Raw genomic sequence first — 22554 nt, 5'->3', positions numbered from 1 at the left:
TAAAGATGCATATCAGGGGGATCGTCAATTAAGCTTCGTGGGTATGTACTGTATTTCAAAGAGATTGCTACTTGTTTGAGCTTTCCAGAGTCTGGTCAGCTTGTATCTCCTCTTGCAACAGAATCTGCACTCCAAGAATCTGTGTGGTGAGCTCCATGTGAGTAGGTAGAAACACCAGATTTAGACAAAGCATTTATGTTTTTTCTGTCATTTCCTTGCTCTCCAGCAGAAGTTCTCTAGTCTCAATATGTGAAGAACCCACAATAATTTACTTTTTTCCTCTTTTTTCAGATAATATCTTAGTTATCCCACTCTAGTGTTTTACTTTCCTCTACCTATCAACACCTTCGCCCTCCTATGCTAAACTGGAAGTTCCTGGTCCCCAGGCTCATCACTCTTGGCAATTTTATGAGTCTTTTCCTTTAGTAATAGCCACAGTTGAATCACTTTACGTAGTACTTTATTTAGTCCTAAAGGAACACAAAGCATTTTTATGCTGACTATTAAATCATTAAAATTTAGCCTTTGCTAGTTCATTGTCACCACTTATAATGTATTTTCTACAGGCGATGCTTAGTTGTAAAGCTGTAGAGACCCTCTTGCCCAATTTGTCTATTCTAATGAGGTTTCCTAACTGAGCTGGTTCCATTTCAAAAGTTCAAAATAAATTTATTATGTAAGTACACTTGTGTCACCATATACAGCCCTAAGATTCATTTTCTTGAAGGCATTCACAGTAAATACAAAGAGAAACAATAAATGAAAGACTCACTACTGTCTTTAAGGAGTTTGTACGTTCTCCCCTTGACCACATGGGTGTCCTCTGGATGCTCTGGTTTCCTCCCATAGTGCAAGGAGATACTGGTTTGTAGGTTAATTATAAACTGTTCTGTTAATTATAAACTGTCATTATAAACTGTTCTGTGATTAGGCTAAGGTTAACTTGGCAGTTTCTGGAAAGTGTGGCTCAAAGGGCTGGAAGGGCCCATTCCACACGGCATCTCAATAAATAAACAAACAAGACTGACAAACAGCCAATGTGCAAAAAAAACAACAAACTGTAAATACAGAAGAAAAAAAAACTAACCAGTGGTGATTTAAAAAATTAAATAAATAAGCAATAAATATTGAAAACATGTGGTGAAGAGTCATTGAAAGTAAGTCCATAGGCTGTGGGATCTGTTCAGTGTTGGGGTGAGTGAAGCGATCCCCACTGGTTCAAGAGCTTGATAGTTGAGTAATAATTGTTCTTGAACCCGGTGGGGTGGGTCCTGAGGCTCCTAAACCTCTTCCTGATGGCAACAGCGAAGTGAGAGCATGGCCTACATGGTGAGTGTCCTTAATGATAGATGCTGCCTTCCTGCAACTTTCTGTGTATATGCATGCAGTGGTGAGGAGGGCTTTACCCTGGGTTGTATCCACTACTTTTTGTTGGATTTTCTGTTAAAGGGCATTGGTGTTTCTATACCAGGCCATTATGCTACCAATCAATATAATCTCCGCTGCACATCTATTTATGTTTGACAAAGTTATAGATGACATTCCAAATCTTTGCAAACTTCTAAGAAAGTAGGGGTGCTGCTGTGTTTTCTTTGTGTGTGTGTTGTTCCTCTCCGCACCCTGTGGTGCATCAGGCTGCAAACTTACCATTTTTTTTAACATCTGTCTTTTTTTTTTAAAATGAAGCTGTTGCTAGTTCGATGCCCAAACCAACATAGATGGAAAGCGTTCAAGGAGATGGCTGGATTTGAACCCGGAACCTCTCATCTCAAAGTTTGGTGTAGATGTAGCAGCTAATGTGCTTTCTTTGTAATGGAACTTGGATGCTGAATAAAGGACAGATCCTCTGAAATGATAACGCTCCGTCTATGATTCCCCCAATAAGGAGGGGCTCATGGGCCTCCAGTTTCCTCCTCCTGTAGTCACTCGGCTCCTTGGTCTTGCTGACATTGAGTGAGAGATTGTTATTGTGGCACCACTTAGCTGGCTTTTCAATCTCCCTCCTTTATGTTGATTAATCATCATCTTTGATTAGGCCAACAAGTGTGGTGTTGTCAGCAAACGTAAGTACAATTTTGGAGCTGTGCTTAGCCTCATAATCGTAAGTATAAAATGAGTACAGCAGGATGCTGAGCACACAGCCTCATGGCACATCTGTACTGATGGAGATCGTGGAAGAGATGTTGTTGCCTGTCCGAACTGACTGGGATCTGCAAGTGAGGAAATCAAGAATCCAGTTGCTATTTTCAGTACATGTTTGTGCTCTAGGGTTTTCTGAGTTTACCATTTGAAGGATGCTTTGATTAAAGAAGGAAAGATTAGATTTGTCACATCTTTATTGAAACGTATGGTGAAATGCGTCATTTGTGTCAAATCGAATCAGTGAGGATTATGCTGGAGGCAGTCAAGTGTTGCTGTGCTTCCAGTGCCAACATAGCATACCCACAATTCACTAGCCCTAACCATACATGTTTGGAATGTGGGAGAAAACTGGAACACCCGAAAGAAATATATGGAATCATGGGGAACATGTATAAATGCCTCACGGGCAGCGGTGGGAATTGCATCCCAGTCGGTGATTACTCGTGCTGTGAAATGGTGCGCTAACTGCTATACTACAGTGCCATCCTGACATCTTTGAATCATTACCTTAATCTACTATTGCCATGACAGAACTGTCAATAGTGTCTATTTCATTAATCTACTGTTGAATATATAAATGGCTATGGCCTACAGATGTTAGGGATGTTGGTCTGAGAGAGGATGCTACCAATTGATTCTGTGGATTTTTCCAAGGCAGCATTGATGGCATTTCTTCAGCCTTTAAGGTACCTGCAATAGATGGTCCATGCTGGAAGCATTAGGGAGTAGGAATCACTGGTGTGTAGCTTTACCATGAGCTCTGTGCTGAGTTTGAAGTCTGGCTCTTACAATAGTATTTCTATCACATGACTAAAGGCTATGCTGTAATGCTGAACTTCATTATGGACACCAGCCATCACTGGCAGATGCTTCCTGAGAATGTGGTATAGGATATACCACACTTTTTTCAGCGCTGCATCGTGGACCTTAGTTAAAAGGCAAAACAGTTTCCTGTACATTTCTGAAGGCTAGTGTTTTTGTTAAATGCATTAATTATAAAATGTATTGCCGTTTCTTACCATTGTTCAATTCCAAAATGCTGCCTTGTCACAATCTGTAAGTGCCATTACAAAGAAAGCGTGGCAGTGCTTCTATTTCCTTAGAAGTTTCTGAAGATCCTGCATGACACCTAAAACTTTGACAAACTTCTACAGATGTGTAGTGGAGAGTGTATTGACTGGGTGCATCATGGCATGGTATGGAAGCACCCAATGGTCTTGAATGGAAAATCCTGCAAAAGGTAGTGGATATGGCCCAGTTTATCACAGGTAAAATCCTCCCCCCCCCATTGTGCATGTCTACATGAAGGCAGTATCCATCATCAGGGACCTCCACCACCCAGGCCATGCTCTCTTCTAGCTGCTCCCATCAGCAAGAAGGTACAGGAGCCTCAAGACCCACACCTCCAGGTTCAGAAACAGTTATTACCACTTAACCATCAGGCTCTTGAGCCTGAGGGGATAATTTCACTCAACTTCAATCGCCCCATCACTGAACAACTCTACCACATACTGAGCCCACCACAATCTATGGTCTCACTTTCAAGGACTCTTCATTTCATATTCTTGATATCTGTTGCTTATTTGCTATTATTATTTTTCTTACGTATTGCACAGATTGATTTTTGGACATTAGTTGTTTGTCCGTCCTACTAGGCACAGCCTTTCATTGATTGTATCGTGTTTCTTGGATTTACTATGTATGCCCACAAGAAAACAAATTTCAGGGTTGTATATGGAGATGTATCTGTACTTTGAGAATAAATTTACTTTGAAATTTGGTCTTGTGTTGTTGCCTCTGCTTCCATCTAAAAACTTCCTAGCTTAATTTCCAAGAAATAGTTATATCTAAGGATCAGATCAGTTTCCTTCCGTAGCTAACTGGATCTACTAATTTTGAGTTTTTCTGTATTTGGGATCGGAACTCACCAGAATGAGTTCATACAAGGTTCTGAAATGAATAGGCAAGGTAGATTTCAAGAGGAGGTTTCCTCTGACCACGAAATTGGGGTTCTCAAGGTAAGAGATTTCTATGCAATCTAATGTGCAAAACTTTGAAATTTTCTACTTTAGAAGTAATGCTGATCAGTTAGGAAGGTACGCTTGAGGCACAGGGTCAGCTAAGATATTTGTGAATGGCAGAGAAAGCTTAGAGTTCACTGGTATTTTCTTTCTAATACAGTGGATTCTGGTTAGTTGGGCCACTGGTTAATCAGGGCAGCTGCATTTTGGGACAGTTCTCTTAAAGAACAAAAACTAATCAAGAAAATTGGTGGGATTCCCTTTGTTTATTTGTGACACTGTGACACTTAATTGGGGCAGCAGACTGTTGCTCAACAGGTTCCAACTAGAGTCAGCCATGTGCACTTGTGTGGCCATTTTAGGCACTACTCTGTGCTTAGTGTGAACATTTTAAAAATAGCGTCAATTATATGGGTTTATGTTCAAAAAGCTGTGGTTTTGTCACTGATAGTTGGCAAGAAATAAATAGGACAATTCCAAATTGTTTTGTTCACTATGGTTTCAAGCTTTCAGGTTTGGAGCTGCCAGAAACAGCTAGGAGTGAAATTGAAAAGATTTCTCTACTTTAGTAAGTTAAGAACTATGAAGTATTTGATGGTATCAACAAATATCTTGAATGTTACAATAAAAAAATTAAGATTTTGAGGATGTAATGGTCAAAAGTATTGTATGAATGCAGTTCATTATTTGCTCTAGGTGTCTGCATTGAATTTGTTCATTGCATACACTGGATGAATTTTTTCATCAATAACTATTAGGAATTAATACATAGTTTTATCATACTATATTTCATTTAAATACTTGATCTGTTACTCAGTTTGTCTTATACCTTTTTAACTATTTCCATGAAACTGGGACAATTGGGACGGCCGCTTAATTGGGCCAAAATGTACTGGTACTGATGAGTCCCAATTATCTGGAATCTACTGGTAATCTCCTAAAATAGCTAAGTTTACCATGCGATGATTTTTTTTTTGGAATGACTGAAAGCCCTCATTTATAGGCTGGTATTTGGCTGTTGATTTATTTACATTTTAAACATCTGTTATGATTCTTGGTCAGTTGAAATTTTATATCTTGTGTATTAAGGAGTGAGTTCTGAATTTAAATTTTTAGTATTCCAGCAGCAAACCTCCCAAGACCAAAAGAAAATAAATAATAGTCATAATATTTTTTACCAATAGGTAAAAGAGAAGCCACACAAACTGTACAAATGCATTAATGGAAATTTAGTGCTAATGACTTTTGAAATTAATTTTGGGAAGTTGAAGGTAATAATAAAGATTTAATGAGAAACGGAGAAGAAATTTGTAGAATTTGGTTTCCACAGAGGCAAAATATATCTGAGCAAGTATCCTGTGGTAGACAAGGCTGAAAGATGAGAGTTTTTGTTGGCTGACCCTTATTAAAGCAACAAAGTTTTGTATTTTAATTGCATCTTTGTTGTCAGTTAACTATGAATGAAATTTGTTTTTCCTTTGCTAAGCTTTTCTTTTGGGGAGATTTACATAAGTGGAACATCCAACTTTGCAAGCTATCATTATTTCCTCCATGTTAACCTTTGAATAAACAGCCATGTACTGCATGTTCCTCTTTCTCTCTGATTTTTAACACTCATGAATGAAGTAAATGAAGTATAGTTGAATGAATTATGTAGTGCGTAAAATCAAGACCAATAATAAGATCAGTAACTGATAGATGCCACTGGTATTTGACACTGCAGCAGCATACAGATGTGTTGAGTGAGTGGGTGAAAACTAGGTAGATGGAGTTTAATGTAGGTTGTATACCTCAGAGGAAGGAATCAGAACAAACCTTTTTCTAAATAAAAAAGAGCCTGTAAATTTGTACAGCATAAGAGTGATCTGGGTGCACTTGTATGTGAGACATAAAACAATATTCCACAGTATCAATATAAACAATATCCAAGTCAAAATGTCTGAATTTGTTCTGCATTGATCATCTTTTAAATTCTGGCAATACATCACAAAAACAATTGAGAAGCTTTGTTCCTGTCGTTGTTAGCCTCGCGCTAAATATGGTTGCATTTAATGAATACCTTTCAAGTTTTAAATTATAGCAAAGTTACCAGAACAGTAATTTATCATTTCTGTGTAATTTGAAAATAGAAGCATCACTTCAGTCAATTTAGCATGAATCTCAAAGTGATCTCTTTAAATTGGGTGCCATCTCTCCCTACCGTGTGTCTATTCCTTATCAAATTTTCCTATTAACAAGTGAGGTTTACTGTCATTTAACTACATACATGTATATAATGTATATAGAAATGAGATGATGCTTCTTTGAGCCAGGGTATAAAATACAACACATGATAACTTAAAAAGGTAAGAATAAAATCTACAGATGAACCACACATGAATAACAAATTAAAGTGCATTAATATTAAATATCGTAAGATACGGAACAGATTAACCAGTGACACTGAGTATGATGTGGCTGGGAGTTCAGAAACCTAATGGCCTGGGGGAAGAAACTTTCTCATCCTGACTATTCGCGCTTTTATGCATCATAGTCTTTTGCCTGATGGTAGAAAGGCAAAGAGGATGCTGGATGGATGGGTGGAATCACTAATTATACTAAGGACCCTACGTATGCAGCACTCCTGATGGATGGTTAGGGACCCCCAATGATCCTCTCGGCTGTTCTCACAGTCCTTTGTAGGGACTTCAGGTCTGATGCTAGACTGCCCCCATACCAGATTGAGATGCAACTTGTCAGGATGCACTTAATGGTGCTGTTGTAAAATGCAGCTGAGATGAATGGGGGAAGGGAGAAGGGGTGGGAGCCTTGCTTGCCTCAATGTCCTTAGGAAGTGGAGGCGCTGCTGTGCCTCCTTGTTCAGGGAGGTGATATTAAGAGATCATGAGGTTATCCGTGATGTGAACTCCCAGGAACTTGGTGCACTTAACTCCCTCTACGGAGGAGCCATGCATTCGCAGAGGGCGATGGTTTGTCTGCACCTTCCTAAAGCCCACAACGATTTCCTTTATCTTCTCCATGTTCAGGTTAGGTGGTTGTTCTCACAATCCACCAGCAGCTCCACTTCCTCTCTTTCGTCGGTCTCATCATCATTCTTGATGAGGCCAACCACTGTTGTGTCGTACGTCGGCAGTGTGAACAGCAACAGGCTGAGCACGCACCCTTGGGGAGCAGCAGTGCTCAGTGTAATGGGATGAGAGATGTTGTTGCCCACATGGACTGACTGTGGCCTTCCCTCCACCAGTTTCCTGGGGTATCCTGGCGTTGTATGCTGTACTGAAGTCTGTAAACAGCAGTCTGGCATATGAGATCCCATTTTTCAGGTCGGTCAGGACAGAGTGGAAGGCAGGGGCTATTGCATCATTAGTGAGATGATTTGAGTGGTAAATGAAAGCTTCCAGTGTAGACAGGAGAAAGGTTTTAATGTCAGAATCAGGTTTATTATCATCGGCATGTGACGTGAAATTTGTTAACTTAGCAGCAGTTTAATGCAATACATAATATAGAAAAGGAAAAAAGTAAATCAATTACAGTATACCTATATTGAATAGATTAAAAATTGTGTAAAAAAAAAATCCAGAAATACTGTATACTTAAGAAAAAAATTATAGTCCGTAAGCCAGTAGGGTTGGTCGGTACCATCTGAGGGGAATAATGCTCATAGTGATTTTGGGCAAGGTCTACATCTCTAGAGTTAGAAAATATGTGATAGCATTGCACCAGTGGTAGCTTTAAGTGCACTGTCATGCATTTTATAAAACTACCCTAAAATAAGCATTTCTGAAAAGTGGCCAATATAAAGTACAACATATATATTCAACCTAGTGGTATTTTGTCATCAGTGATCCCTCAACATTGAAATTTGTCACAATGAAAGCTGAGTTCAAGCACTTTTCATCAAATGTTGTTATAAAATTCTACATTGAAAACTGTGTCATTGGTGGCACTCGCAGTACAGTGCCCAATTTCAGTAGAGTGAATCATTTCATTTTTAGAAAAGTATTTGTTTATTTTGGAAAAGTCAATACAAACCCCAGGGCACATATAATCACATGGATTTGTAGAGAATTTTTTCAGAAATTCAAATAAGTAATCACTTTTTGTATATATTCCATATTAACATCAGTACAACAGAAAATGTTAACACTAACCCCCAAAAAGTGAAAAAACCTCATTTGGAGAGAATTCTGGAGTTTTATCAATGTCATGATATTTTTCATATTGTTGTATCAAATCAAAACAATCTTAAGCTTTTGTCACAGCATAGAGAATTACAGTACAATACAAATGTGGGGTTCCACACGGCCATAACCTAGGTCCTATTTGGTTTTAAAATGAACATATTTAATCAAAGACTGCTTTCCATACTTTCAGAGCCTTTTAATAATCATAATAATTTTACAAGTCTTCCACATCTTCATCTGAACTTCCCACACTCTCTGAGGTGGATGCCTGGTTCTCACAGTCTGCCAATCTACACATATCTGTACACCTGAGGCCATTTGCAACACATACATCTTGGGAGTGAACAATTTTTTGGACAGTTACTGGCCAGTAGATCCAGGATGGCAATGGGTGCTGGCTGGCCTTCTATCCAGTGCACCGTCAACTGTTCAGCTTCCTCTTCTCTCACCATCTTCCATCCTCTGCCAACAGGGCTTGGCGCGTGTGGGTCCTTCTCCAAACATCTTCTCCACATACCAGTTTGGTAGCTGGCACGCTGTGCATGTTTTGTTAAGCAGTCCTTCCATGGTGGGAGTTGATGACTTTCGATTTCACCTTTTTTGGCACAGAAAAGTTGATACCTGAGCTCATTGACCTTGGTGGTCATTGCTTTTGGGACATACAGAAGACATGTAAATGCCTCCAGTTTATCCATCAGTTCTGGGGAGAGATCCCATTCCTGACCCAATTCTAAGAATGGGTTTCTCTGTTGCTGGTCAGCAGTTTTAAGGCACTTGTCTTCCCTTTGCCTGCAAAAGTGCTTACAGTGTCACATCCTGTATATGCATGCAACCAGATGAGAGCCCTTCAAGCCTCTATCCCAACAGTGGTAGCAGCCTTCCTGATGTCTATAAGCCTTGTATGGATTCTAGTGCCACACTTCTGGAACAATGGGACCTCAATCTTGTCACAAAATGCTAAAGTCATGATAAAGACATCTGTGTCTTCTGAGCAGCTCACTACAGATTGGTAACCCTCTCTTGTGGCATGAGCAGCATGGAGAAGTACGATGGCTAAGGCATTACATATGGTATGGAATGTCCCATCCTGAGAAAAATGTTGGAGAAGTGCTCTTTGTGCTTCCAGGCAATTTCAGTGGCTTTTGTATAAAGTGCTTGATCCATGACTACCACAATTGTTTCTAGATGAAGTTCCTTCCTGATTAGCTCTGATTGGTTCAGGATTTCAAATACTGTGGCTGGTGAATTGGTGGTTGGCAGAAACCCAACAATATCTTGTGAGATTGGTTCTTGGTCCCTGGTGCTGTTATTAAAACCAGTCCAACTTAGGATTGTCGGATTCTCTGGATCTGTTTGCCTTGCAAGTGTCCACACCAGGTACTTCTTGCAGGCAAGAAGAGCAGCTTCCTTGGTTTCCTGGACACAGTGTTCCCTGGTTGGGAGAGGCTGTGGGCCCACACGTGCACGAGCTACATATACTTCCAGTATTCTTGATCCTCAATGGTGACTGATCTGACAGAAAGCTACCACCGCTGCAATGCTATCACATATTTTCTAGCAGTAGGGGTGTATACCTTGCCAGAAGTCACTATAAGATTTATTCCCCCCAGATGGTACTAGTGGCCCAAATTTGGAGTCCTGGCTGACGGACTATGAGGTAGTGTCTAAGGTTTCAATGTCCATTTGGAAATTGGATGTCAGAGTGGAAGAAGCTGTTCCTGAATCACTGAGTGTGTGCCATCAGGCTTCTGTACCTCCTGCCTGATGGTAACAGTGATAAAAGGACATGCCCTGAGTGCTGGAGGTCCTTAATAATGGATGCTGCCTTTCTGAGACACTGCTCCCTGAAGATGTCCTGCGTACTTACTAAGCTGGTACCCAAGATGGAGCTGACTAAATTTATAACTCTCTGCAGCTTCTTTCAGTCCTGTGCAGTAGCCCCTCCCTCTTCCCCCCCCCCCCCATACCAGACAGTGAGGCAGCCTGTCAGAATGCTCTCCACAGTACATCTATAGAAGTTTTTGAGTACATTTGTTGATATGCCAAATCTCTTCAAACTCCTGATGAAGTATAGCCATGGACTTGCCTTCTTTATAACTACATTGATATGTTGAGACCAGGTTAGATCCTCAGAAATCTTCAAACTGCTCACTCTCTCCACTTCTGATCCTTCTTTGACAATTGGCATGTGTTCCTTCATCTTACCCTTCCTGAAGTCCACAATCAGCTCTTTCGTCTTAACTGATGTTGAGTGGCAGGTTGTTGCTGCGGCACCACTCCACTAATTGGCATATCTCACTCCTGTACGCCCTTTCGTCACCACCTGAGATTCTATCAACAATGATTGTATTGTCAGTAAATTTATAGATGGTATTTTAGCTATGCCTAGCCACACAGTCATGTGCATATAGAGAGTACAGCAATAGGCTAAGCACACATCCCTGAGGTCACCAGTGTTGATAGTCAGCGAGGAGGATATGTTATCACCAATCCGCACAGATTGTGGTCTTCCAGTTTAAGAAGTTGTGGATTCAATTGCAGAGGGAGGTACAGAAACCCAGGTTCAGCAACTTTGCAATCAGGGTTGTGGGAATGATGGTATTAAATGCTGAGATATAGTCGATGAACAACATCCTGACATAGGTGTTTGTGTTGTCCAGGTGGAATAAAGCCATGTGGAGAGCCACTGCGGTTACATCTGTCATTGACCTATTGTGGCGATAGGCAAATTGCAATGGGTCCAGGTCCTTGGTGAGATAGAAGTTCAGTCTAGTCATGACCAACCACTCAAAGCATTTCATCACTGTAGATGTGTGTACTATTGGACAATAGTCATTAAGGCAGCTTACATTGTTGTTCTTAGGCACTGGTATAACTGTTACCTTTTTGAAGCAAGTGTGAACTTCCACCCGTAGCAATAAGAGGTTGAAAATGTCCTTGAATACTCCCGCACAGGTTTTCAGAGTCTTACCAGGTACTTGATCTGGAGCCTCCGTCTGGTAGGGTTCACTCTCTTTAAAGACAACCTAACATCAGCCTCTGAGACAGAAATCACAGGGTCATCAGGTGCAGCAGGGACCTTCACAGCTGTAGTTGTGTTCTCCCTTTCAAAGCGGACATAGAAGGCGTTGAGTTCATCTGGTAGTGAAGCATTGCTGCCATTCATGCTATTGGGTTTCACTCTGTAGGAAGTAATGTCTTGCAGACCCTGCCAGAGCTGCCGTTCATCCGATGTCACTTCTAACCTTGTTGGAAACTGTCTCTTCTCCCTTGAAGTAGCCCTCCGCAAATGAGTCCTGACGAAGGATCTCGGCCTGAAACGTCGACAGCGCTTCTCCCTATAGATGCTGCCTAGCCTGCTGTGTTCTACCAGCATTTTGTGTGTGTTGTTGTTCTCCACAAATCATACCTGGTTTTCTGGTACAGGCCTGGGTCGCCAGACTTGAATGCCACAGATCTAGCCTTCAGCAGGCGACGTATGTTCTGGTTTATCCACGGCTTTTGGTTTGGGAATGTATAGTAAGTCTTTGTAGGCACACACTCATCCACACAGGTTTTAATGAAGTTGGTAACAACTGCAGCAAACTCATCCAGGTTTGAAGATGAATTCCTGAATACAGTCCACCAATTCATAGCAGTCCTTGTAGGCACTCCTGTGCTTTCCTTATCCAAACTTTCTTGGTCATCACTACTGGTGCTGCAGTCTTCCATCTTTTCCTATACTCAGGGTGTAGAAGTACAGCTAGGTGATCAGACTTCCCAAAGTGAGGGTGTGGAATAGCACGGTAGGCATTCTTGATGGTGGTGTAGCAATAGTCCAGTGTGTTGTTTCCTCTAGTATTGCAAGTGATCTGTTGATGGTTGTTGCTTAGTGATTTTTTTTTCAGACTGGCCTGGTTAAAATCTCCCAAGACAATGGTGAAGGCATTAGGATGTGCTGTTCCCTGCATGTTGATCCCAATGCTCAGATCATCTAAAGCCTGATTGACATTGGCCTAAGGGGGAATGTATACCGTTACCAAAATGACCCTAGAGAACTCCCATGGTAGGTAAAAAGGACGGCATTTAACTGCTGGATATTCCAGGTCTGGTGAGCAGATTTGGGACAGCACTGGTATATTTGTACACCAAGAAGAGTTGATCATGAGGCATACTCCTCCACCTCTGCTTTTGAGAGACTCTATAGACCTATCCTGACAGTGTATAGTAAACCCATCAATCTGAATCGCTGCATCCGGAATGGAAGGGGTTAACCAGGATTTTGTGAAACAAAGGATACATGCAGTCCTAATGTCCCTCTGGTTCAGCACGCTACCTCTGAGATCATCGATTTTATTCACCAAAGACTGCACATTTGCCTGCAGGATAGTCGGTATAGGGAGTTTAAAACCCCGTTTCCTTAAACACACTTGTAACCCCACTCTACAGCCATGCTTCTTCCGTGGTATCCTACGTGGGCACTTCCGACCTCGGTGGTGTTTCTGTCAGCTTTAAGCAGCGATAGTTCGTTTAAACTCATTAAAGCATCTTTGTTGGCTGTACTGACCTTGGAAGCAGTTGTGCTTTTTAGCTGTATCAGGCTGAAACAAGAATATTTAATCATATCCATTGAGAGTACTACTGATTCTTGAGTTGTCGCTAAGCACTCCAGAAGTAACTCAGTGACCAGCTGCTGAAAAGATTCCAGAATAGTTGATGTTAAGGCCACCGGACGATAGTCATTTAGGCAGGATAAGAAGGCACTAGTGCCTTCTTTGGCACTGGGATGCTGGTTGCTGCCTTAAAAACTGAGGGGACAATGGATTGTTTCAGAGAGATGTTGGATATATCTGTCAGCTGGGCTACCTAGTCTTTGGGAACCTGACCTGGTATATTATTGGGCTCTGCAGCTTTGCATGGGTTGACTCTGGCCAGGGTCTTCCTCACCTCAGCTTCAGCCAGATGGAGTGTCTGCTCCCCTGATAGGAGGGGCGCCTTCCTGCCAGCCCTTTGTTCTGCATATCAAAACGGGCGTAGATGATATTCACCCTCTCAGGCAGTGAAGCATCCTGGCCACTGAAGCACAGAGTAGAATCATAGTCTGTAATTCTCCTGGATTTCTTGCCAAATGGGCCTTATATCTCTGGTATTGCAGAAGTGACTAAATTCTCTGAGAATGTTCACATTTTGCCTTCCTGATAGAGTGGGGTAGCTCTTGTTTGAGTGGTTTTACATGCTTTATAATGGCATGCGTGCTTTAAAGCCTGTTTTAATGTACTTACAGTTTAACATGAAGGGTTATAACATTATCATTCAGTTTTGTCCAATAGGGGGACGGAATCCTTGACTGATGAAGTCCTGACAGCCTTTATTTTTTGCAAAAAGCACATCTTTTCCAGCTTTAAGGTCCAGATGAAGATGTCCGAGTTTGTGATTGAAGCGTTGGTTATAATCAAAGCTTATAATTCGCTGGAAGCCTGAGAAGAGTTTATTCATCATATATGTCAGGAAAGCACTAGATCCTTTTTCTTTATCAAGTGATGATATTCAGCTCAACTCCAGTGCACAGTTCAATGGGCTTCCCATCCCCATCCAAACTTTGACATTTTGCCAACTTTTTAAGAATACATCCATATAAAACACTGTATTTTGATCTCTTAGAGGAAAATGAAAAAAACTAAGCTTGACATTTTTTAAGTACAAGCTTACCTTGCTGGGAAATTAATAATTTGTTAGGGTTTATTTGTAAACTATTGTTTATAAACTATTTTAAAGTCTAAGAATGCACACTGGTGGGTTCTATGTTAATACTTCCATTCGACACTAAAAGGTGGATTCTGTATTTTGCAGCAATTCCCCTTTTTGGTTTAGTTAAAGTATATTTTTAAGTACAAACTTTTTGATTGTCATTCCAGAGGAGGGGTTATTTGTAAATTTTTCTGGAAGTTACCCAAGGTTAGCTTAAAACTATCTTTGGTTATTTGTAGCATTGATAACAACTGTCATTAGTAATTTGCTTTAACTAGCTTGTATATGACTTTGTGGCCAGCAGTTAATTCTGCTGCTCCACAGCTCAGGTTTGATCCTAACCTTGGATGCTGTCAGTATTAAGTTTACACATTCTCTCTGGATTTTTTTTTATGTGCTCCATAACTCCAAAGATGTGCTGTAGGTTAAAATTTAACCCTTAATGTAGATTAATGGCAAAACAAAGTCAAATGAGTGTTACTGGGAGGAAGAATAAGTTGCAGGGGAAATTGAAGAGCTGGCACAGACCCAATGATTGCCTCATGTGTGGTAAGATGAGCATTATCAAACAAACTATCTGATATCTGAATACTCTACAGTAATGAGTTAAACTTGGTGAATCTTGAGGTAATGTGTTTTATTCACTTGCAGGTAGTGACCAGATTAGGGACAAATATTGTAAGGATCTCAAATTCTTTGAAGTAGGACCTTAAAAACATAGAAGCAGGAGCAGGCCATGTGGCCCATCAGATCTGCTCCATCATGTCTGACTTGTCCTTCTCAACCTTATTCTCCTGCCTTCTTACCATAATATCTGATGTCCTTACCAATCAAGAATCTAGCAAGCTCTGATTTAAATATACTCAAATGACTTGGCCTTCACAGTCATCTGTAGCAATGAATTTCATAGATTCATCACATTCCTCTGTTCTAAAAGTTTTTCTTTGTCTTCTGAGGCTTTGTCCTCTGGTCTAGACTCTCCCACAACTGAATACATCCTCCTCCGTGTCCACTCTATCTGGGCCTTTCACTATTCAATAAGTATAATTCAACTTGGGCCATCCCACCTAAAAGTAGTCTGGGTTGGGTGGGGAGAGGGGCTGAAAGGCTCTTTTCCTGAGAAAAAAATGGGTATTCCCTTCACCATAGGAGATACCTCACTCACAGAGTTTTTATTTCAGATTTCCAGCATTTTGCTTTTGGCTCAATTGAAGATGAGGTTTAGATTTGTAGTAGGTTGTTTGTGAAAATGGAGAAGATCCTTAATGACAAAGTTCTAATGAAGTACATTTAGACATTTTTTGATTTACTGCGTACAGGCTTTGCAGCCTTTAAAAGATGCTGTGTGTTCATAAATCTGAAATATATTAGGACAGAGTCACAGCAACCATCTAGCTGATTAAGAGCAAAGTTAAATGTGGTAATGAATAAAGTACTGCACTGTCTCTGCTAATAATCTCTGACCACTGACTGACATAACCAGAAACCAAGTGAAGCCAAAGGAATTTTATGTTTGATACAGTATTCCATTGTCCTGGTTTTTGACACAGTTGATCTAATGGTGCTTTATAAAAACACTGCAGTAGCAAATAATTTGGATAGTTTCTCTACATCACCATTTACGTGCCCTGGCCTAACCCATCATCATAATAAATACTGTATTGATCCTGAGTGGTAAATTCTTTCATCTTGCTTGTTGTAATGTTACCACCTGATGACATGATATACTTAATTTATATATATATATATATATAATTGTGACCAAATAGTAGCACCCAGTTGCAGCACAGTTTCCATATCAACAATTTAGTGCCTGGCAGTATTTTTGGGCTGCCATCCAACCATCTGAAACAGTAATTGTGTGTATTGCAAAAGGACAGATCCAGTGAGATCTGTTTAGTCAGAGCAACACCTATCCTTTAAATCCTGTGTACGTTTGAGATTACGTAGCAATCAGATGGGTAATATTAATTAAAGTAGTATTATTTGGTTAACTAACCACACTGAAGAGCTTTCTTATATGCTGAATAATGGAAGCATTGTTCTGAAAGTTTTTTAAACAATTTGCTAGTTTTGTCCTTTCTGATGGTTTTCTTCATACTTACGTAGTGTTACTTATTTTGCATAACTTTTTCCCAGCTGCACTCTCTCCAGCATTATTGGATTTGTACCACACAGTTTGAACAGCTGAAACTTGCCCTAGAGAATCCTGGTTTGTTTTTGTTGCAGTGTGGTCCGGATATAAAACTGCAGGAGTGGGTCATCCTGTATTTCTGCTGAGTTTTGGAAGTAGAAATAGTCAGGTGAACAGCTCAGCAAAATATCAAAGTACTTAAAAATGCAAATGTGGTTGTGCCAGATGTGTGTCCTACAGAATATCAAAGAATTTAAAAACACATGTATGGCAATGCTAGATGCATGTCCATTTTTGGAAACATTGCTTGCCTGTTTTCAAAATCTGATGTTTCTTGATAAAAGAAATGTACAACTATGAGATGTAACAACTATCTTGACAAATATTCCTCAAAATTTGGTGGAATTAGAATGAGCCGAGTCCTTTGTCATGTATCAATACACTAATTCCAAATACTATTTAGCTTCCTAATGTCCCATTTCAGTGATTTGACTTGTCTTTCTATATGGCACTTTTCAGATTCTTTGAGGTGTAACAGAGAGACATTATTAATTCAAGTTTTAAATTGTTCTCTCTTTCCCCAAAACGTAAGAAATTGCATTTTTATGGTCTACATGTGCAAGGAGGGAATGTGTTTGGCATGCATTAGCCTAGATTGGAATCAAATAATTCAATGAAGGAAAAATTAGAGATTATTGCCTTTTTGATCTTGTTACAATACACAACTGCAAGCAACTTTTTATATGAATTTATTTATCAACATTTTCCAAAAATATTTGAAAAGATCAGCAAGATGCTGTGTTTAAAATGACAACTCAAAGCTGCCTTTTTAAAAAAAAACACCATGCTGGTTATCTAACCTTTTTGTTCCTTAAACATGTGTAAATTTGTATTCTGATTAATGTGTTTTTTTAAAAAATCCAGGCCATAGTTTTCACATTTCCATATTGTATTGCAACATATAATCATTTGGCCTGTTCAATCTATGCCTACTCCCAGCATTCCCACCTTTCCTATTTCAGCACTTGTTTCCTTATAACCTTAATTTAATCAGTTAAGCCACCTGCATGTCTTAGACATATTGAGGGAACCGGAACACCTGGAAAAAAACTCATTCATGCACAGGGAAAACATGCACCTGAGGTCAGAATGAAACTCTGGTCACCAGAACTGTGTAGCATCAATTAAAGTGATTAATCCATGGCCTTCCTACAAATTCCAACCACTCTGTTTAAACAGACCAGCATGACTGCATCCATGTGCTAATGTGTGTATAAAACTGAAATTAGAGATTCCTATTTTGATAATGCTAGAGGTGAATGCAGACTCTACTAATCTCCCGTGGTTTGTGCCCATGTCCCATTTAAAAATAAATATTTAGATATGGGGCTTCAGACAGTGGATGAAAGTTAAAAAGCAAAATTATGGATTGGGCTTCACACAGTGGTGTGGTTGACAGTGCACTTTTTCCATAGCATTGTTCTACTTAAAACTATGGTCATAAATTGTGTATCATACAAATCTTTCAAACCTAAGTATTAAGTACTATTGATTGAATAAAGGACAAATTGATCTCAAATCTGTCAAGAATGTATACATCATGAGCCCTTTGACCTTAATATATTTGACACAATGCAAATCCTGATTATAAATTCTCACATATTGCATACAGCACAAGCATTCTGACCCTAAATACATCTTATATTCAATAAGAACTGTATAGTCCAAAATATATAGATTGCATCTTGTGCAAGCTGTAGTTCTAAATACTTTCCTTTGTTAACATTCCTTCACAGCTTGACCTCTGCTTTATGACGCTATTTTGAAATCTGGTATTTATACACTGAATCCCCTAGGTGTATTTTAAATTGCTTTTCAAACAGTTCTGTGTGCCATAGTACCTCATGATGAGACCACGCAAGGGCATAATAAAAAAAAAAGTGGAATAAATTTATAAAACACTCTTCTGAATGTCCGGTTTTACTTACATCAGATATTAAAATTTCATGCAGCTGTTGTAGGTCCACATAGGAACATAGATGTGCTGGCATGTTGCTAATATTTGTTTCTTTTAATGCACATTCTGGTATATAGTAATATGACCATGTCTGCCACTTTGTAGTGTAAGAATGACTAGTAACTTTTAAGTGTCTTTATCATTGTCTGACTGTAGGCAACGCTGGATCCTACTACAAAGAGATAAACAGCCTGCATATGAAACATAGAATATTATGTAAAACAAACCACAAAGATTTATCTACTTTTCATAGCTATCCTTTTAATTACTTTACCTGTGTAATGGAAATTTTTTTTTTTATTTACCTCTTCTTGAAAAGAGCTGTAAAGTAGTATTTGTTGAATTAGCTATCTTTAGATAAACCTGAAATTCCGCTAAAAATCAATTTTTGTGCCTTTTTAAATTCCTAACTTTTATTAACTATAAAAACCACTTTCTATGATATACTTGCAAGACTCACAGTCAAAACAATTAGTTGTTTTATTCACTTGTATTTAATTAAATCTCTGTATTCATCATTTTTCAATTATTTTATTTCCTGTTACCGAGTTGCTTTGTTTACTGAGAAGGGAGACACCTGTGGAAGAGTTGGTGTAATGACAGCAATACTTTGCTGTTTCATTAATATTTTGCCTCTTGGTCATGCACAAGTAAAGATGTACTGAGATGTTTTTAAGCCACTTTTTATTGATTGCTGTGAACTGAATATTTGTTAGGAGGGTGAATAGTTCATATGTTTTTGTACAGTTGTGATTCTTGCCCGATGCCTTTTTCTGTTGATGTTGGTCATTTTCAGTGTTTTAATTCAGTTGTTTAATTAACCCCTACCTTCAACTCTTTTGTTTTGAGAGTTTGTACAGAACTGCTTTAACTTTTCTTGGTAACTTACCATTTTATACTTTCTGTATAATGATATTGTTATCTACTCAGTTTTTAAACTTTTCAAGTTGTAGCCTTACCAAGTTTAATATTTACAAGTTAAACTCTGAAATGTTCTCTACGTTCATATAGAAACTTTGCTTGAGGCTAATGATTGTGGAAAATAGGAGTTTGTGTGTGAAGTTTGGGGAAGTGCAAGACATGCCTATCTAAATTTGAGATCCAAAAAAAAAGCTTTGTTTTATAACAAATACAAGTAAGATGTTAATGTACAAAATCCCTGGACAATCATGGACGTTCATTCTAAGAAAGTACTTTTAAAAATACCCAGACATTTGGCATGATGTATGCATATGAATTCTTGAACATCCTTGATTCTTGAAGCACTGAGAAATGAAGAAATTGTTGATGTAATGAAACTAACACTCTCTGCATGGATTTTACATTATGATGGAAGCTGGAAGTATCATTTGAATTGGAGCTTCTTGTTCTCAAAACAAATTTAAATTCAAATTTGTGTATAAGTTTGACTTTGATTATCTTCCCCTCCCAGCCCCCCAAAAAATTTCAAGGATAAAAGAGTGGCAGCTAATTCAAAGTTCCGTTCAACAATATTCAGGATACTTGAAGCAGTTTAAATGCAGCAAAAATGTATCGGTATGATAGTTGCATTAAGATTATCGAATTTAAAATTGGAGCCATAATATTGGATGTTTTCCACCTCTTTAAACTTAATCTTTTTTATTACAAAAGTCTGCATAAAAGTTCCATTTAAAGATTGAAAAGTATTTTATTTAAGTTGTTTTTAATGAACTTTTATTATGTTTAGAATCCATTTTTGTCTTAATAGAAAGCTGTCTAAATAATACTGTTTTAGATTGATTTTTATTCATTAATTTTTCTGATCTGTAGACTAGTGTCCTCGCTCACTTTCTTTTCAGACATTATGTACAAAGTACAAAAGAGGTTTGATTGCATAAACTTGAATATGTGTTGTCTCATTCTGTGGTTACTGCTGCTGAGCTCAAGATCGTGCTGTGTTTGGCTTGCTACAGTGTTCATTCAAGCAGATGAACAAGATTTTATTGGGACCATGCTGAAAGCAGAAGCTTGTTCAGTTTAACATTTACAAGTTTATGTTAAATGTTTTCACTGACTGAGTTTCTTTTTGCAGCAGTAGTTTTAAAGGGTGAGGAATCAAGTAATTGTGTTTTAAAGAATCATGGGTCCCACTGAATTGTATGAACTTTCTATTTTTGCATACCTTGTTAAGATGTCTTGTAATATTTCATTTATTTATTTTTGCAAATAGGTTCCAAATCTCTGTGAAGACCTATTATCATCAGTCGATCAGCCACTAAAGATCGCCAGGGATAAAGTGGTTGGAAAGGATTACTTACTTTGTGACTATAATAGAGATGGTGATTCTTACAGGTGAGATCATTGAAATGGAAGCATAGTGTAGACATTTAACCAAAAGAGAAATGCAAATTTTTCAGTAATTTCACCCCTGTTCATTCCTCAGTTAAAGCTCAGGTAAGCCCTCAAAACTTTGAGTACTCAATGCATTTTGTGTTTTACTGTCTCATTCACTAAATTGCCTGACCAGAAGTTTGGATAGAATTGCATGAATGAATAATGAATCAAAATATGGTCTTTTAGTATCAACAATATGATACATATTGTAAAATTAGAGACAATATTGAGTTGAACTTAATTGCCAGTCCTGAAATTGCATATGACCCAAGCAGGTAGAAGCAGGTTTGATTTCTGAACAACATTTGATTTTAAGGTAATTTTGAACTGTTACTTTCTATTTTCTGCTTGTTTTACTTGTTAATGACTCGTTTCCATGCACGACTAAGTAATAGTGAAATAATGGGAGTGTTTTCATCGGGGCAAAGCTAATATTAAATAGAAGTGTGTCATTCATGTAATAAACTTAGGAGTTAAGTGTCAAGGACATTGCTCACATGTGCTAAAAGCTACAATTCGCCATATCCATTGGATAAGTTTATTCATTATTGAGTCAGTTGCTGTGTCTCCCTTGCGTGTATAACATCAGGTTTGCCTAAGAGTTTTGATGCTGCCCATCACCCCAAATAATGTTATTGGGACATTACTTCCATTCCAATATATCACCCTCCACAGTTGGATCAAATTTTAAATGTTGAAAATCCTTTCATCTCTATTCTTGATGATCAGATACACCTCAGGCTTGTTACTTGGTATCTCTAATTTCAAGGGTAGCAAAGCCTCTTGTTCAGTGCAAAGATTACTTTTATTTCTCTTTTGATTCAAAGTTACTGGTACTCACAAGCTCCAAAAGAAGTAAATTGTTCTCAAAATGTATGTTCCACTTGTTATTCAAATTGCAGGTTGTGCATATTTTATTGGACATACATATTCAACAGTTTTTGATTTTCTGATAGCTTGGAGGTGCCTAGATGAAAATAGAAATAACATGGGCTTAATTTAAAAATTGTTGAAACTTTAGTTTTGTCTTTCAGATTGTTTTAATTAAATAAATCTGTTCCTTTTTATTTGATATAAATTATCAAGTAGCATAGCACGTGATGACTAAATCTGAATTTCTGGGAACAGTCTACCCCTTTTTGTAGGAAGCAAGGGAATATTCTACTCTTTATGCACGATTCACTGTGTTCCCAGCAATGTGTAAGTGTCAAAGACCTCTTTAGATATTTATAGCATCTTTTCTTAAAATCTGATATTTATATACAATATAAATGTGCCAGTTAACTTAATATCTGGGGCGCGATCTAGTTTCTAAAACAAATACATTTGGGACTTCAGATTTCTCACATTGTTTTCTTCTGAGATTTACACATGCTTTCTTTCCTGCATTTCTCTTTTAAATGAAATCCTTATGAGGAAACTGGTGCCAGCTACGCAGTTTGAAGTCGTTAGCTTTAGCAAAGAAACATTCTCTGTGGGGGAAAAGTAATGTTCCATCTAGTCATTGACTAAGGCCATGTGGCTTTTTGTTGCACACATAAAATGTGGTTTAACTTGTTAACTAGTATGGGGATTTTAAAAAGTACATTATCTGTTTGCAAAAATGCTTTCTTGGGGGCAAATCCTTGAGCCAAGTGTTCAAGAATATCTCCCGATAAATATTGTACTGCTTAAAAATACATGGATACATACCAGGAAATAGGCATCTCTTCCATTTTGGCAGCATCTTTGGGTGAAGGAGATTTGAAATGGTGGGTTTCTGCAACTACAGTTTAATAAGCCTTTAAAAGCCAGACGATAAGAGCACCAGAAAGCCATGTGGTGCAAGCCATTCAGTTTTGAGCAAGGAAAGCAAAATGCCAGTTACAAATGCATTCATTCTGCAGAGAGAAATAAAAAAGTAGAAAACTGAACAAAAAGCACTGTCTTCAACATTTCATCTTCTAGGTTAAACGTGCATTCTGTTGTTTACAT

General features: G+C 38.5%; 1 protein-coding gene across 2 annotated transcripts in view; it reads left to right on the top strand.

Moving 5' to 3' along the window:
* capzb (capping actin protein of muscle Z-line subunit beta) overlaps positions 1 to 22554 on the top strand; it is a 123448-nt gene that overhangs the window by 58482 nt on the left and 42412 nt on the right. For both annotated transcript variants that reach the window (XM_059951968.1, XM_059951967.1), the window contains exon 3: positions 20417 to 20538. In XM_059951968.1, the coding sequence (XP_059807951.1) occupies positions 20417 to 20538 (122 nt within the window). The remainder of the gene's footprint in view (positions 1 to 20416; positions 20539 to 22554) is intronic.

The sequence above is a fragment of the Hypanus sabinus genome, chromosome 27 (assembly GCF_030144855.1).
Source record: "Hypanus sabinus isolate sHypSab1 chromosome 27, sHypSab1.hap1, whole genome shotgun sequence".
Lineage (NCBI taxonomy): Eukaryota > Metazoa > Chordata > Chondrichthyes > Myliobatiformes > Dasyatidae > Hypanus > Hypanus sabinus.
This window is presented reverse-complemented; position numbering and strand designations above follow the sequence as displayed.